Source organism: Staurois parvus, unplaced genomic scaffold (assembly GCF_062004578.1).
Source record: "Staurois parvus isolate SC_StPar_1 unplaced genomic scaffold, SC_StPar_1.0 ptg000657l, whole genome shotgun sequence".
In the NCBI taxonomy this organism is placed as follows: Eukaryota; Metazoa; Chordata; class Amphibia; order Anura; family Ranidae; genus Staurois; species Staurois parvus.
In genome coordinates, this window is record NW_028318453.1 from 979,523 (window position 1) to 998,033 (window position 18,511).

The 18,511-nt window shown below is 39.7% G+C and overlaps 1 protein-coding gene across 3 annotated transcripts in view; it reads right to left on the reverse strand.

Moving 5' to 3' along the window:
- Window positions 1-633: 633 nt before the first annotated feature.
- The window catches only part of AKAP12 (A-kinase anchoring protein 12), a 223,514-nt gene continuing 205,636 nt past the window's right edge, over window positions 634-18,511 (reverse strand). For all 3 annotated transcript variants that reach the window (XM_089694248.1, XM_089694246.1, XM_089694249.1), the window contains 2 exons: window positions 9,669-16,203; window positions 634-1,722 (listed from right to left, as the gene is read on the reverse strand). In XM_089694248.1, the coding sequence (XP_089550374.1) occupies window positions 9,677-16,203 (6,527 nt within the window). In that variant the 3' untranslated portion in view covers window positions 634-1,722; window positions 9,669-9,676. The remainder of the gene's footprint in view (window positions 1,723-9,668; window positions 16,204-18,511) is intronic.

Here is an 18,511-nt window from a genome sequence, read left to right on the forward strand (position 1 = left end):
GCCCTTCTGTGCTGTATCGTACCCTACACTTATTAGTTAAAGCCCAACTCTGGTCAAATAAAAAAAGTAATCCATGAAGTGGGGCTGTACCCACACTGCAACTGCAAGAGTTGCTTGTTTGATTATGCCTAGGGGAACAACATAAGGAGATTTACTTACTCAATCCTCTGATTCTCCCTAAACCAGTCACTGCAGCTTCTACCTCCATCCCCACGCTCTAGCCATCTAGAGTCTTGTCATATCCCAGATGAGACCAGGGTACATAGCTCAGGATGTAAGCATGCAATGGAACAGTCCACTGTTGGATTGAGGAAGGGAGCTGCCTGCTGGGGAGTGCAGGATCACGTAAGTTAACCGTTTTTCCTTTCCTCTAAACAAAATGAGCAATTAGCCCTTGCAGTATGAGCCCCACAGCAAGAGGCCATTTTTCATCTGCCTGGTGTTGGGCTTTGATAATCTGGCTTTGCAATGGATGTCCTACAAGCTTAAATGGGTGTGGTGGTCAATTATCCATAAACTTTAGGCCATATAGTGCACCTACAAATATTTGTGTGTGTTAGGCCTCATAGCAACCTGTTCTTTTGACTCTAAGGTTTCATGAAACCTTATAGAAAAAAATATGAAAAAAAGAAATAAAAGCAAAGTTTTTATTTAAACGTACATAGTTTATAAATCCCAGTTTAGCAAAATGTACAGAAGCATAATGAAAACACATTAAAAAAAAGATCAGTCCAATAAATGGTGCTATCAAGACAATTTAAGTCTTCCAGATTTAAAAAAAAGGTTCCCCACTTGGGCTGTGAGAACCATCAAAGGAAAAAATGCAAATAAAAACTGCTAAAGTACGTTTTACGGTAGTCACCTTTGTCAGCAATAGTTCAGGTGCAAACTTCCGCTTACACAGATCATATATGTGACCTACAGAAAAGAAGCTAAAGTAAAAGACTGAAAATGTGTCTTAATAAAATGTATAGTGCACTTAATATATAGGTATGTATTATTTATAATAACTCTGAGTAATAATTTAAATGTCACCGTAAACAATAACTTCTACAGATTCTTTCCTTAAACCAGTAACTTTCTTAAGAAGACTATAAAACAGCAAACCAATTCCTGCTTTTTCCAAATTTAGCATTAAAGTCAGGCTTAGGTTAACAAAATCGTCCTTTTTTAAAGGAAAGCTGCAGATATATTTTTTTTTACATGCAGTTATCTCAGGTTAACAGGCATTGTATGCTTAGTTAGTTTGCTGTTTTGTTCTTCCTTAATACATATATACTTGAAAAAGGAAATATACAATAAAGTGGAGAACAGGACTGAAGTTATAAACAAATACACAAGGTGTCCCCCATCATTTCTGGACACGTTTACAGGATTTTAGAACACTGGTAGTATACGTTCAGATATTTGCACTCTAAACATACAGCTTGAAGCCAAACTTAAAAAAAAGGCTCTTTATATCAGGCACCCTTGAAAGGCAATTGGAAATGCAGCTCCCTAGTGTCATTTTACAGTTTAGCCTTTCAATCAAGAATACAGGAAAGCCTTGAGGAGAACATTTATGAGATTGAATCTGGGGGACAATTTCTGAATTAAGCTCCCGGTGAAACCTCAGGATTGTCGCATATTTTAGTGAGGGCTGATGTGCTCCATTCTTCAAAATCAGCTTTTTCACATTACAGTTTTCACATTCTTATCTCTTCAGTATTGCTTCTTGAAAACCTGGTTAACAAAGCAAAGCCTAAAATGAATACTGGAATGTATAATTAGCATTTACCAATGTTATAACCAACACATGTGAATACCTGTACTTGCAAAAGCAGTTCAATATTTAAAGCATTATTAAACCCTAAAGCATGCATTTATTATATTGCAGATTGCCAATTTTTAGATGTGATTGCTATATTAAGTTTTCTCTTTAAGGTTTTCTTTCTTTTATTCTTATCTGGTGATCTGTGCACTAACGTTTTCAAAAGAACAAGCTTTCTTGCAGTTGTAGGGATGAAACAAACCATTTACTACTGACAGATTTTATTTATTCATGCAAAACATTTATCTCAAAAAAACTGTTGCTGGTGTTTACCTCTCAGAAAGTGCCGCGCTTCACCCACCTCTACAGCAATCAATCCTACCAATCAATCACAATTTCCAAAATTAAAGATGTAATTATGTGATTCTAAAATAACTTTAAATAATTATACATAAATATCCACATGGAAGAAAAATATATTTGAAATATATTTTAAAAATATTCTTCCCAAATATATTGATATATATCTGAAATGCTACAATTTTGTCCATATTCAATACATTTATATATATATTATTTTTAAAATACATTTCAAATATACTGTATGTCTTTAAAAGTGCAAATCTACAATTTTGGAATGCATTTATAAATATATGTAAAAATATATGTTAAAATGACTTTTTTATAAATTTTTTTAAATATATTTTTTTAAATATATTCTTCAGATTTTTTTTAACATATATGTCATTTTAACATATATGTTTACATATATTTATAAATGCATTCCAAAAATGTATATTTGTATTTTTAAAGACACAGTATATTTGAAATGTATTTTTAAAAATATTTTTCATATATTTTGTAATGAAAACACATTTCAACATGCAGTGTGTGTGTGTCTGTATATATATATATATATATATATATTGACATATTTTGAACATGACCAAAATTGTAGCATTTCAAATACAGGTGAAACTCGAAAAATTAGAATATCGTGCACAAGTTCATTTAGTTCAGTAATGCGACTTAAAAGGTGAAACTAATATGAGATAGATTCATTACATGCAAAGCAAGATCGTTCAAGCCGTGATTTGTCATTATTGTGATGATTATGGCTTACAGCTCATGAAAACCCCAAATCCACAATCTCAGAAAATTAGAATATTACATGCAATCAATAAAACAAGGATTGTACATAGAACAATATCGGACCTCTGAAAAGTAGAAGCATGCATATGTACTCAGTACTTGGTTTGGGCCCCTTTTGCAGCAATTACTGCCTCAATGCGGCGTGGCATGGAAGCTATCAGCCTGTGGCACTGCTGAGGTGTTATGGAAGACCAGGATGCTTCAATAGCGGCCTTCAGCTCTTCTGCATTGTTCGGTCTTATGTCTCTCATCTTTCTCTTGGCAATGCCCCATAGATTCTCTATGGAGTTCAGGTCAGGCGAGTTTGCAGGCCAATCAAGCACAGTAATCCCACGGTCATTGAACCAGGTTTTGGTGCTTTTGGCAGTGTGGGCAGGTGCCAAGTCCTGCTGGAAAATGAAGTCAGCATCCCCATAAAGCTCATCTGCGGAAGGAAGCATGAAGTGTTCCAAAATCTCCTGGTAGACGGCTGCGTTGACCCTGGACTTAATGAAGCACAGTGGACCAACACCAGCAGATGACATGGCTCCCCAAATCAACACAGACTGTGGAAACTTCACACTGGACTTCAAGCATCTTGCAGTGTGTGCCTCTCCATTCTTCCTCCATACTCTGGGTCCTTGGTTTCCAAATGAGATGCAAAGGTTGCTCAGAAAAGAGGACTTTGGACCACTGAGCAACAGGCCAGGTCTGTTTTTCTTTAGCCCAGGTAAGACGCTTCTGACGTTGTTTGTTGTTCAGGAGCGGCTTGACAAGAGGAATACGACATTTGAAGCCCATGTCCAGGATCCGTCTGTGTGTGGTGGCTCTTGATGCACTGACTCCAGCCTCAGTCCACTGCTTGTGAAAGTCCCCAACACTTTTGAATGGCCTTTTCCTGACAATTCTCTCCAGGCTGCAGTCATCCCTTCTGCTTGTGCACCTTTTTCTTCCACACTTTTCCCTTCCTCATAACCTTCTATTAATGTGCTTTGATACAGCACTTTGGGAACATCCAACTTCTTTTGCAATTACCTTTTAAAGCTTTCCCTCCTTATGGATGGTGCCAATGATGGTTTTCTGCACAACTGTCAGGTCAGCAGTCTTTCCCATGATTGTGATTCCTACTGAACCAGACTGAGAGACCATTTAAAGGCTCAGGAACCATTTGCAGGTGTTATGGCTTAATTAGCTGCTTAGAGTGGGACACTTTGAGCCTAGAATATTGCACCTTTTCACAATATTCTAGTTTTCTGAGATTGTGGATTTGGGGTTTTCATGAGCTGTAAGCCATAATCATCACAATTATGACAAATCACGGCTTGAACTATCTTGCTTTGCATGTAATGAGTCTCATATATTAGTTTCACCTTTTAAGTTGCATTACTGAAATAAATGAACTTTTGCACGATATTCTAATTTTTCGAGTTTCACCTGTATATGGCAATATACTTGGGAAGAATATTTTTACAATATATTTCAAATATATTTTTCTTCTATATGGGTATGCCAACTGAAAAGCCCATAAATCATACAAAAAAGCTCCAAACAATAAGGAATTCTCATTCTCATTCTCTCATTCTCATAAGGAATGACCTTTAATAGTGTTAACGATTATTCCAACACCTCTTATGCTTGCAACTAGTATCCAAATGTGATAACAAAACCCCTCCACCAGATGTGCTCTCACCTGGTTTATATGACCAAACCGCTGGGTGAGGTTATATACAGCTTGTACCCTTCTATTAGGACTGGTAGTATTATCCTACTTGGATGGATCTGCACTTCTAAATATTCCACCTTTTCTTCTCCTCCGTATTGATCCTCAGGCATGTATACATACGGGAAAAGATTACCAAAAACATAGCGCTTATCCTTTTAAAACATTTATTAGCTTATAATTTTTTCAATTTAACACTCACATTTCTAAGGTGTCTGAGCGCACCACACTATAAATAATGTTGTACACTTTGCACATCCATACAGATAACCTGTAGCTAGCTGTCGCGTTACCGTGTCCAAACACTGCCGAGCGTCCTCAGGGGAGGGGCTTCGACGTCACGATGCTCAGCAGTATTTGTGCAATTTTGCAAGTGAAAATAAAAAACACAGCACAAAAAAATATACATATAAATAAATAAAATAAAAAAAACATATTAAATGAATAAAAAAATATAAAATAATATATGAAATAATGTCCAAACAAATGTACAAAAATAAAAGTCCCAATCCAAAGAAATAAAAAAATCCAATGTGCTCCAAAAAAATAAATGAAAAACGTGCCGTATGCAGAAAACTTCAGTGTATTAACACCATTCGTGATAACCAACATATACTCCTGTCAGGCTGCGTTCCTCTATTCAGCAGACTTGGTGCTGAGTGGGGTCTAGGTCACTCCGCCATATTGCACAGGACGCCACCAACTTTCCGGATAGCGGAGCACTCTGCACTCCAGTTTTTTCTTTTTTTATACTAATTCAATTGTGTGGGAAACCTTTCTATTGGAGCATTCTTCTAAGCAGTGGAAACCCCTATTGGAAGGATATATAATATCCACAACACGTATTTGACTCTTAATCACTGAGAGTCCACTATATTTGGTGAGTGCAGTATATGTTGGTTATCATAGATGGTGTTAATACACTGAAGTTTTTTGCATACAACACTTTTCTCATTTATTTTTTGGAGCACATTGAATTTAAGATTTTTTTTTATTCTTTGGATTGGGACTTTTATTTTTGCATTTTTATTTGGACATTATTTCATATATTATTTAATATTTTTTATTTATTTAATACGTTTTTTATTTTATTTATATGTATTTTTTTGCGCTGTGTTTTTTACTTTCATTTATTTTTTTTGATGGTTTGTCAACAAAAAGCAGCAGCATTGGTTTAGGAGTTAAATATTTTTTGGCACAGGTTTTTGTGATTAAAATTTTGCAAGCTATTTATAGTGTGGTGTGCTCAGGATGGTATTTTGTTTTGGGGGTCCGTTGTTGCTGGAGGAATCTATTGTTGCTGGGGGGGGTCTATTGTTGATTTTTTTTTTCGGACACAGAGCAGGCTATTCATGACTATGTGGGTTATAGGCAAACTTTAGGTGAATGGACACTGGCTGACCAATCAGAGAGGATGCCCTCCCCTATATAACCCCTCCTATATAAGCTGGGTATAAACGGTCCAACATCAGCCAGTTCAGCAGGAAGTAGTCCCCCAGTCAAGGCACAGTGGGAGAGATCGCTGCACTAACATCGCTTAATTAGTACAGCAATTTCTGGTTTGTTTTTTTCTTCATTCAGCCTGATGGGTCTCATGAAAAAAAACCTCAATGTTTGTACCAGGCTTAACACTGTGTGACCATCTAGCAAGACAACAAGGTATCCACACCAATACCGCATGCTTATTCATTGGGGTTGATTTACTAAAGGCAAATAGACTGTTGACTTTGCAAGGGAAATTTCACGTTGTAAGGAAATTATCCCCAGAGCTAAGTGAATGAGGTTAAGCCCTACTGACTTCTACCATTCAATCATATGTGAGCAAAACTGATGTGTTATTTCCCTGGCATGTTGATGGGTATTCTTTGCAAAGTGAAAGTTCACTAATCTTTAGGAACAATTCCCTAGCAAAGAGCAACTGCCCTTGCAATGTATTTGCCTTTAGTAAATCAACCCTATTGCATCTACTCAGAGTGCACATTGTGTCTACTCAGAGTGCTGCCTTAATGGGCACATTACAACTGCCCATGCAGCATTTAGTACAGTATAGAATTAAATGATCCCTTTCACTCTAAAAAAATCAAATCTACACCGCCTTCCAAAACTCTGCTGCAAAAAAAGGCTATATAACAGTCTTCCTAAGGTGTAAAATAAAGATCACTGGCTCAAGCCCAGAAGGGTTTTTAACTTCTAGCACTCCCCACTCCCATTCAGATCATCTGAGTGCAATAAACTGAAGATGGGGTCTGATCATAGAGAAAAAGGAGCCTTTTGTCCACTCCCTATTTCCAAAGCACACATTCAGCACAAGTCATTATCTTTGACCAGATCTATATGTGCAGTATTGGAAAGGGATTACCAAGTACTTGAGGTTAGGATAAGCGAAGCTGTCACATTTGCCGTCATTTAAATTCCGGAAATTTCATTAAAAATGTGCTGTTTTGACAAAACATATTGGAGTCAGTGGGGAAGAGGAAATTAAGGTGGTTTAATGTGTTTTCAAAGGCTACAGTGTGCTTTCAATGGATCCTTTTTGCTTATTTGTGTGCATTTTACTGTTATTTTAAGTTTAACATATAACCAAAAATATACTAAATAAGGAAATAAACATGAATGCATTCTTCTGGGCTGTCTCTTTAATTTTTTAAATTTCTATTAACATATCCTTTTTTTTTTTACTGTGTAGAAACTATGTAGACCGGGGTTCAGCAACCAGTTGATTGTAATCTACCAGTAGATCTCGGCCAGGTGACTGGTAGATCATATCAGGGCTTGCTGATCCACCATCCCAGAGCATTAAACAGGGTGCAATGCAGAGGGACTACTTGTAAAGTTGGAGCTGTAGTAGGGAGCAAGAGCCGCATGAGTCAATGTCTCCTCTGTAGTGCCAGCTCCTACGCCCTGTCATGGTTGGTGGATGTAGCACCTGCCAAGCAAGACCCATTCAAGTGACTCACTCTGCAAGTGCCCTGCAACCTTGTGCAGTACAGCAAACAAAGGCAGCAGTGTGTTGCTTTCTCACCACCTGCTTTAACCCCTTGGACCCTACAGAAGCATGCAGTTGCAGGGCACTTGCAGACTGGCCCCAATTACTTGAATGGATCTTGATTGACAGGTAGTAGCACCCACCAAAAGCAACAGGGGGTGTAATTCCTGCTGCAGCATGCGTACACCTTTGGCTGCTGCCAAAGCAGCTGAAGGGGGTGGGGATTGGAGGCGGTAAAATCATAACTCAACGGTAGGGTTTCGCCACCTCCCAACTTTACATGTGAACGAGCCCTAAGAGTGCTGCTGCCGAATGCAACTAAGGGCTCATTCACAAGTACAGTAGACACTACTTCTTCCCTGCAAAGCAATCCAAGTGTGTTTGACAGGTGGTGAGGGGGAGATATATTGGCTCATCTCCACCTGATTTAAACCCATGATTGCCGTGCAATGTACTCGATTGTGACACAGTAGTACAGCAATTAGACATTTAAATCAGGTGTAAAGAGGTGACACTGGCAGACAGTGTCCAGTGATCTTTGAATTCTCCCAAGTTGTTCAGGTAGATCTCCACCTCTTTAAGGTTGCCTACCCCGATGTAGACTTTATTGCAGGCTGGAGGACAAATTTGATTTGTTGTATGATAGTGAACCTATCATTTAAGCTCTGAATTGCTTTATATTTATTTGTAAAGCTTATTCAGATACAGAGGCACAGACTGATAAATCACTGTGAAAGTGGAGAATCGAATCACTGTAGTGGTCGGCACTCTTAGATCATGATGTGACTATCCCAACTCATCCAATCAGAGAATGCCTTATATTCCTAGAAAAAAGTAATTCTGTGAATGGTGCATATGCCCAAGTGAGCAACTCCGGTGCACACCATGCAGAAGGGCAGCCGCTAGGCACAGGACCAAGAAAACAATGACAATCACTTAGTAGGGGTATGGAAATACCTCGTGGAGCAGTTCCAAGCTGAAAATTAAACAGAAATTACCCCGCCTGCAAAGGAAAGGAAGCAGGTGCCCCAAAGCAATTCTAGAGTGGCTAATCAAGTGAGAAGGTGGATGCCACTCAACTAGCCCCAGGAATCAGGTGTGCAGAGGCCTCTGTGATCAAGCCCCGGGGGGTGGGATGAAATGCATCAGAGGGCATGGTCAGAGCATTGGCTGAGGCCAAGCCATCTACACATCTGAAGCCTGGGGCAGTTGAGCGGCGTCCACCTTCTCACTTGATTAGCCACTTAGTATGGGCAATCACTACAGTGATTCTTCACTTCCACAGTGGCCCCAAGGGGATGAAATATGTATACTTCCATTAGTCCAAGCTGGACCAATGTAAATATGCAATAAGAGTCATACTGGATTTCAGCTTTAAGAATATGTAAATATTTGAAAATTCAAAGCCTGACCACAGTTTCACTACATTTGTAAAGAAATATTGTGAACCTACTTTCCAGATAATCAAGATTATTTTGAACACAAAATGAAGGGTATAACAGCTTAAAGGGACATTATTCCCTTGTCCATTAATGGCACCGTGACATGGCTCCCCATAACTCAGCTATATTCCCGATGCCAGTGCTCCCTCACTGCTCCTGCCACCATTGTACTAAGACACAATACCTGGCGCTTCTGGGTATGGAGGAACACTTTACTTCCTCTCCCCATGCCTGGGCACTGTCACATGACTGACGGAGTGACATTATTGCTTTCCTTCGTGTTCAGCACCAGCTGATACTAGGGACTATAGTGTTAGTTCTGATGGAAGAAGAAATGGAGAGGGAGCACTGAAAATGTGAGCTGAAATGTATGTGTATGTGGGGGGGCTTTGCAAAGACACTATAACTTTGCCCTAAATGGGCAAGGTGATAGTGTCTCATCTTAATGCAACATAAATCAATGCATCTTACACATCTGAAAAAGCACATTCAGATTAACATCTCTGCATTGAAGATGAAAAGTAGGTCACTAAAGGGAAATCTGTATTGAGGGAATGTCATCATACATGCTTCTCCCAGTACAGTTCTTCCCGAAGCTTACAGCTATGCAATAAATGCATTTTAGCACTATTAACTTACATTCAATCTCAAGATTCCACAAGCTGTGCCTTTTCTTGGGTATCTGTAGAAGAATCTGTCTGGATGGATGTTTTATGGATATCTTCCTGAATGCTGATAGGAGAAGGCTTGCTTTCTTCCTCCACATTAAGTGTGATTCCTGCTGGTTCGGAGTCCACCAAATCAGTAGATGGAATGACAACACACTCTTGGTATGATGGTTCATTTTTGTCATCTGTTTTGATTCCTTTGGTTTGTGCTGAAGTACTAAGGACATCTATGGGTTCATGTTCAGGTTCTTGAACTTGGGAAACAAATTTATCTTCTTGATTCTGTCTTTCGTTGCTGACACATTCATGATCACACATTTTTCCTTTAACTTTTTCCACTGTTGTCTCAACTGTAATGTGTACAGTAGTGGTAATACTGGTTTTGGTGTTATTGGCCTCTACAATAGTTTCTTCTGTTTGGTGTTTTAAAGTAGTGCCTTTAGCAGTTTCATCCTGGCTGCTTGCATCTACCACAAAACAATTTGTTGCTGCTTCAATTGCGGCATCTACAATAGCTGCAGCTTTTTGAGAAACAGATGTCACTAAGGTTGGAAGCTCTTCTGGATTTTCTGTGTGGTGTTCAGACTGTAGATTAAGATCAGGCTTTTCAATAATCTGTATGCAATCTGATGGTGTTTCAATAGGTTTAACAGTCTCTGCTAACATCTTTTCTTCTACTGCAGCAGCTGTAACTGGCTCAGATGCATTTCTAGCCTCTGAAGTTTCAAATTCTGGAATGTCAGTCGTGATTATTTCCTCTTTTACTTCTGCAACTTCTTGAAACACTTCTAACTGATTAACTACATTACTTAGGGACCCAGAATCAACTTTATCTTCATGTTTTTCAATGATAAATTCCCCTGACTCTTTTGTTTCTTCATCTAGAACTTGTGTATCTTTAACATTGACAGTCTCGCCTGGGGTACTAGTACTGCCTAAATGATCATCCACAACAGAAATAACTTTTACCATGTCACTTACTAGATTGCTTTCTTCCGTTTGCCCTCTGTTCTCTGTCTGCACATCAGAAACATATTCTTGAGTCTGCAGTTCATCTGACACATCTTTATCAGCCTTCTTTTTATCTGATGTAGTTATACTTTCCTCAACCTGAGATAAAATAGACACATCTTCAGTCTGTGCATCCTTTGAAATAGGAACATCTTTGTTATCCTGCTCCTCAGCTGAAACTGGAGCATGTTCTACAAGCAACACCTCTCCTTTAGCCTGCTCCTCAACTAATATGACCTCTTCAGCCAGACCTTCAACTAATCCAAGAGTACTATCTTCAATGTTATCTTTATCTGACACAGAAATGGCTTCTTTAGCCTGACCTTCAACACATGCAGAGTGACTTTCTCCAACTTGTAGCTCGGTTGATACAGTAATGTCTGTTTCAGCATTTTTCTCAGGCAAAACAGGAGCACCTTCTTTAATCTTTACCTCACTTGACAAGGCAGTAAACTCTCCCTGCTCCTCCTTGGAAACAGAGACGCTTTCAAAAACTTTAAACTCATCTGACACAGAGACATCTTCAGTAGCCACCTCTGTTGACACAAGGTCACCTTCTTCAGTCTGGACCCCAGTAAGAAGAGACACATTTTCTCCAGCCAATATAGTAACACATTCCTCAGCCTGCACCGCTGTTGTCACTGTATCATCTTGTGCAGTCTGCACTTCAGTTAATATAGGGACACCTTCTTCAGTCTGCATCTCAATTGTCACCTTAGCATCTTCTGCAGGCTGCACTTCAGTTAGCACAAACATACCTTTATCAGCCTGAACTTCAGATGGCACAGGAACACATTCAGCATTAGGCTTTGTCAAAACAGGGAAGCTTTCTTCAGATTTAATTTCCGGTAGCACATGAACATCTTGCATCTCAGCTGTCACAGCAACCTCTCCTGTAGCCGGAACTTCAGTTGGCACAGGAGTGGCTTCTTCAGCTTTAACTTCAGGTGGCACAGGAGCATCTTCTTCAGCCTGCACCTCAGGTGCCAATGAAGAAGTATCTTCAGCGTGCACCTCAGATGACACAGGAGCAACTTCTTCAGCCTGAATTTCAGCTGGTACAGAAACTATTTCTTCAGTCTGCACCTCAGATGGCAAAGTAGCAGCATCTTCAGCCTGCACCTCAGCTGGCAATGGAGCAGCTTCTTCAGCCTGCAGCTCAGGTGGCACAGCAACAGCTTTTTCAACCTGCACCTCAGAGGGCATAGGAGCATCTTCTTCAACCTTCACCTCAGGTGGTACAGGAGCACTTTCTTCAGCCTGAATCTCATGTGACATGGCATCACTTTCTTCAGCCTTCACCTCAGCTAGTACTGGAACACCTTCTTCTGTCTGCACCTCAGGAGGCACAGAAGTGCTTTGTTTTTGCAGCACACAACTTTCTTCAGTTTGCACCTCAAATGACACAGGGGCACTTTCTTCAGCCTGTGACACAGGTGATACAGTTTCTGTCTGTTCAGCCTTCAACTCAGCTAGCAAAGAAGCACTTTCTTCATCCTTCGTCTCAGTTAACAGTGTAACAACTTCTTCAGTTTGTACTTCAGGTAGCACCAGATCACCTTCTTTAGCTTTCACTTCAGTTGCCGCAAGAGTACTTTCTTCAGCTTGCATTTCATCTGCCATAGCAAGAGCACCTTCTTGGACTGTCACCTCAGTAGCCATTGGAACACATTTTTCATTCCACTTATTGGACTCAACCTCTAGTGGCATAACAGCAATGTCTTTAAATTGTAGCTCAGCTGATATAGGAGCAGATTCTTCAATACGCTTCACATCTGATTCCAGAATAGCATTTTCCTGCAGCTCAGAGGACACACTATGACTTTCTTTAGCTTCTCTGTCAGATGAGATTGGGACACTTATTTCAGTCTGCACTTCTGTAGGCACAGATTTACCTTCTTTAGATTGTATGCTAGGTGAAAGGGGGGTACTTTCATCAGCATGCAGCTGGTTTTCAAATGAATTGATAACACCAGAGTCACCTACAGTTGGCATATCAACCTCAGATTTCTTATCCAAAAGAGAAACTGAAACTGAATCATAGTCTTCATTTTGTACTCCTTTAAAGGGGTCTGCTACTTCTCGAGAAGACAACTCATTGAAAGCAGTCTCAAGCTCTGTAATTTGTTCTTCAACCTTTGCTTTTGTCTCACCAATATCTAAGGTTTCTTCTATCACTTTAGCAGATTTTTTAAAATCTTCAGCTGATTTTTCAAGACTTGCATATAAAACAGGTTTGTCAACTTTCTCATCAATTGATATGAAGGCACCTTCTGTATCCTGATCATTGGTAGAAACACAGAAACTTTCACTGAGCTTCTCGGACACAGAATGATCTTTATCAACAGTCATTATGTGCTCCACAGTAGACTCATTAACTTTTCCCTCAGATCTAACTTGCACAGTTTCATCTAAAGAAGTTGGGATGCATTCAGCCACTTTCTCAGTAACAGCATTGATGACTTCCTCAATGTGCTTTTCCACCACACTGGTGGCAGGCTTTTGATCCTCTACAAGTTTGGTAAAAATGTCTTTAGCCAAAGTAGTAGCACTCTGTTCCAGGTTTGTTTCCTGTAACTCTTCCTTTACATTTGGTGAGACATTAACACTTGCTGAGTTTATAACATCACAGGAAAGTTTTGCACTTTCAGCAACAGCATGTAATATATTATCAGTGAACTGCTTTTGTTCTTGTAGAGTTTGCACACGTGCATCATCTTCTGGAACAGGTGTAGCTTGCTCAGTAGACAAAACTGATTCACCTAATTGTGAAACGGCAGACAGCATTTCAGTAGTCTCTTCTGCGCATGATGTTTCTATTGCCTCTTCCAGAGCAGTTAAAGCTTCTGAAGTTAATTCAACTTCATTAATCAAAGTACTTTGGGTTTCTGCCATAACTTGTGAAACACTGCTAAACACCACAGTTTGTTCAACAGTAATTGTTTCAGTGGTTTCTTCAACTTCTTTTGCATGCTCAATAGCCTCAGTAACCTTTGCACTAATCCAGGATGGGGCCCTTTCTTCAAGACTAGTGACTGCCCTTTCACCCTCTATAAAAGTCACTGTAACTGCATGAATAAGTTCATCACTGGGTTTTTCAAGTGACTCTTTTTGCTCACCTGAAACATCAGCAGCACCAGATACTACAACAGACTTCTGAGCATTTAGTTTTTCTAGCTCAGCTGCATCAAACTCTGCCAAGGGAACTACTGCAGGTTCATCAGAGTCATCTTCAGTACTTTCTTGTACTGGTTGATCAGCACTGGGGGGCGCCTGCTCCTGTTTAGCATCTGATTTTTTCTTCCTTCGCCCAGGTATCAACTTTTTAAACGATACCCAAGATTCTTCTTTGCTGCCTTCACCCTCTGAGGTAGACTGTTCTGGATTGGATACGGCAGCAGTTTCTTCTATTTTCTCTTCTGCTTTAGTTTTTGATTTGCGCCTAGGTGTAACCAGTCTTTTAAAAGATTGCCAAGTTGATACTCCATCTCCTTCTGTAGGGCTACTAGCCTGATCTGGCGATGGGCTATCTTGAACCTGTTGTTCTTGTGAACTTGTTATTGGACTTTCAGATTCAGGCTCCTTAGTTTGTACTGTTTCTCCATCATTTTTCTTGCTTTCCTCCTGAGATTTCTCCTGAGATTTCTGAATTTCCTCTTCATCTGAATCTGAAGTCTTTCTAGCTCGTTTTTTAGAAGAGCCAACACATATTAAGGCATCCCATGAAACTGAACTGTCAGCTTTCTTTTTATTTTCTTCTGTGCTTTTTTCAAGTTTTTGTTCTTCAACAGGTTCTTTGATTTCTTCAGGATTTTCAACTGAACCACCACTATCAGTAGAGGACAAAGTTGATGTTTTTGCTTTTTCAACCTCATCCTCTTTGTCACTTTCAGATAGTCTCTTTGGACGTCGCTTTGGAGTGACAAGCTTTTTAAAAGAGGCCCACGGTGTAATGCCATCTTTTTTTCTTTCGCCATCAGATGTTGCTCCTTCTCCTTCCAAGTCTGCTGCATGTGGTTCTTCCTCTACTGGCTTTTCTGTTGGAGAAGTCTCTGCTGACTCATCAGGAGAAGAGGGTGAGCTATCTCCACCATTTACTTCTGCAGTCTCTGGTGACTCACATGAAGCAGGTGCAGGTTCTGCAGCCACATCTGCCTTAGCATCATCGTCTTTCTTTCCTTTACTTTTCTTTCCTGATAGTTTCCTTAGTCCAGAGCTGCTGAAAAGCTTTTTCAAAGGACTGCCTTGAGCTTTAACTTTCTCTTGAGAGGACAACAGTTCAGCTTCTGTTGTAATTACTTCTTGTCCTTTTTCAGCACTTTCAGTACTGGAATGCAACTCAGATTGATCGCTAACATGTTCTTCACTGGTGGGTGCTATTTCTGTCTGTGATTCATTTGGTACCTCAACAGATGATGGGCTGAGTACATCTATTATTTGGTTTTCAGGTTGAATTTCCAAAGTATCAGTTTCAGCCTTTAGCTCATCTGAGATGCTCGGAGCAGATGTAACAATTTCAGGAAGACTTTCTTTCTCTTCTGTTACCTGCACTGCACCTTCATCTGCTTTCACAGTCTCTTCTGGTTTTTGGTCTTCTGGTTGATCAGACAGTGATTCATCGGCTTTGGTTTCTTCTACAGAGACATGAGAATCTTCCTCTTTAGAGGACTTTGGTTCTTCACTTGCAGATTTACTAGATTCCTCTGGTACTACTGTCTGCTCTTCAACAGTTTCCTTTGCTGATTCACCCTCCTCTTTTACAGTCTCTGTTGCTTCAGTCTTTTCTTGCTCTTCACCTTTAATGTATTTCTCTACTTCCTGAGGATCTTCTTCCTTTGATTTCCTGAAACTTGTCTTTTTTCTCAGCCCTGCCCATCCTTGTGTAAAAAATCTCTTAAACGGGGAAGAGGTTTCAGTGACAACTGTGTTTGTTGGAGACTCTGGAGACTTTTTATCTTTTTCCACTTCTGGCTCTGGTTCTTTTTTCGTTTGCACCTCTGCTACTTCTTCCTTGTTTTGTGCCTCCTCAGGTACTTCAGCTGGACTTTCTACAGCCTGTGGAGCCCCATCTGGACTTTCTGCTTGCTGGACATCCTCTCTGGTTTCTTGCTGTGTCTCTGCTTTGCCTTCAGCAGCAGCAGCAGCATTTATGTGCTCTTCTTGACTGGTTGTGCCATTTACTTCAGCTTCATCTTTTTTCACAGTTAAGAGTTGTACAGGTTCTGATTTTTCACTCTTATCTTTTTTTACAGTGAATTTGAAGCCAACAAATTTAAACACTTTTTTGAACCCCACTTCACTTGATTGATTTTCATTTGATTGTTCTGGAGACTCTGCTTTTTCTTCAGATACTGGTGTTGTAGCATTGATTTCTGGTGTCTCAGCTTGGCCATCTTCTTTTGTGTTCTCTTTTGACATGGTATCACTAGAAGCGACCTCCATGTTTTCCTCCTGTTCCCCATTCAATGTCACTTTTGCAGGCTCTGTCTGCTCAACTGCAAATAAAAATAGAAATATATTAGTGCCCATCCACAGATATACTATGTTTTTACTGAACAGAAATGCTTTAAGAGTATAATTTTTTTCCATAGAGAAGTATACTATATTGCCAAATGTATTGGGACACCCCTCCAAATAATTGGATTCAGGTGTTACAATCACCTTCATGGCCACAGGTATATAAAATCAAGTACCTAGGCATGCAGACTGCTTCTAAAAACATTTGTGAAAGAATGGGTCGCTCTCAGGAGTTCAGTGAATTCAAGCGTGGTACCGTGATAGGTTGCCATCTGTGCAATAAGTCCATCCATGAAATGTCCTTGCTACTAAATATTTTATGGTTAACTGTTTGTGGTATTATAACAAAGTGGATGCAACTGGAAACAACAGCAACTCAGCTACGAAGTGGTAGGCCAAGTAAAATGACAGAGTGGGGTCAGTGCAAAAGTCACCAACTGTCTGCAGAGTCAGTAGCTAAAGACCTCCAAACTTCATGTGGCCTTCAGATTAGCACAACAACAGTGCATAGAGAGCTTCATGGAATGGGTTTCCATGGCTGAGCAGCTGCATCCAAGCCTTACATCTCCAAGTGCAATGCAAAGCGTCGGATTCAGTGGTGTAAAGTACACCTCCACTGGACTCTAGAGCTATGGAGAAATGTTCTCTGGCATGACGAATCACTTTTCTGTTTCTGGCAATCCAATGGACGTTTCTGGGTTTAGCAGTTGCCGGGAGAATGGTACTTTCCTTACTTCATTGTGCCAAGTGTAAAATTTGGTGGAGGGGAGATTATAGTGTGGGGTTTTTTTTCAGGGGTTGGGCTTGGCCCCTTAGCTTCAGTGAAGGAAACTCTTAAGGAGTCAGCATACCAAGACATTTTGGACAATTTCAAGCTCCCAGCTTTGTGGGAACAGTTTGGGAATGGCCTTTTCCTGTTCCAACATGACTGTGCACCGGTTCACTAAGCAATGTCCATAAAGACATGGGTGAGTGAGTTTGTGGTTGACTGACCTGCACAGAGTTCTGACCTCAACCTAATAGAACACCTTTGGGATGAATTAGAGTGGAGACTGCAAGCCAGGCCTTCTCATCAGACATCAGTGCCTGACCTCACAAATGCGCTTCTGGAAGAATGGTCAAACATTCCCATAGACACACTCCTAAACCTTGTGGACAGCCTTCCCAGAAGAGTTGAAGCTGTTATAGCTGCAAAGGGTGGGCCAACTCAATATTGAACCCTAAGGACTAAGACTGGGATGCCAATAAAGTTAATGTGCGTATAAAGGCAGGCGTCCCAATACTTTTGGCAATATAGTGTATGTGCATGTGTGTTTTCATACATCACTCACAAATAAAAGAACAAATTATGAATTTATGCTCTCTTTCGTCTTTATGATGTTTAGTAGTTATTACAGAAATTAAACGCCCATTGTATTTATAATCTATCCCGACAGATTTAAAGCAGATCTAAACCCAAGAAGAAAAATATGTTGCAGCATAGAAGACCTTAGATGTGGTGATTGCATTAGGTTTTTTTTTCCTTTTCTTTTAACCTGGTAATCCTGTCACTAACACACTTACTGTACTATGGTGACAATCGTATTGAGCAGTATTGTCACACTAAAAGTATGTTAGCACTACATAACACCTCCCTCCATTTTCCATAACAGGGAAAGTGTTTCGTTGTCCAGAGATACCAAGGAGCAATGCTAACTAATAACTAAACTTGAATCACAAGTTAATAGTAATACAAATGCGTCAGTCAGCAATAAAAAAATACGTGGTTAGACTCTTACAAGAAGTCAGTGGTTCAAAATAGGGCTGATAATATATGAAAATTCAATGTACATTTTCCCCACTAGCACTTTTAGAATTAATACACGCACACACTATTAAAAATGATTTTTCAATGTACAGTAATTTCTTGCACTCGATAAATGCAGTTTAACTAATGAACACTAGATGGCAGTTTAATCACAATATACTTTGGCATCATCATTTGGCATCACCAAAAACAGCAAAATCTGGATCACAAATAGGGCAAACTGACACTTTATCTACACCTAAATGTGTAGTCTGCTTTTTTTGGTTTATCAAAACATGTTCGTGTAGCTGCAATCAAACTGAAAGGAGCAGCATGATACATATAGAAATATGTGGAATCTATATCCTTACAAAGACTCCTAAAAAGAAAGATTCCTAAAAAAGATTATGTCAATAAGTATTACCATTCATCAGGAGCAAAGAAATTTTCACAAAAACAGGATAGATCTCAGATTTTCTATTTTGCCAACTTTAATGAAG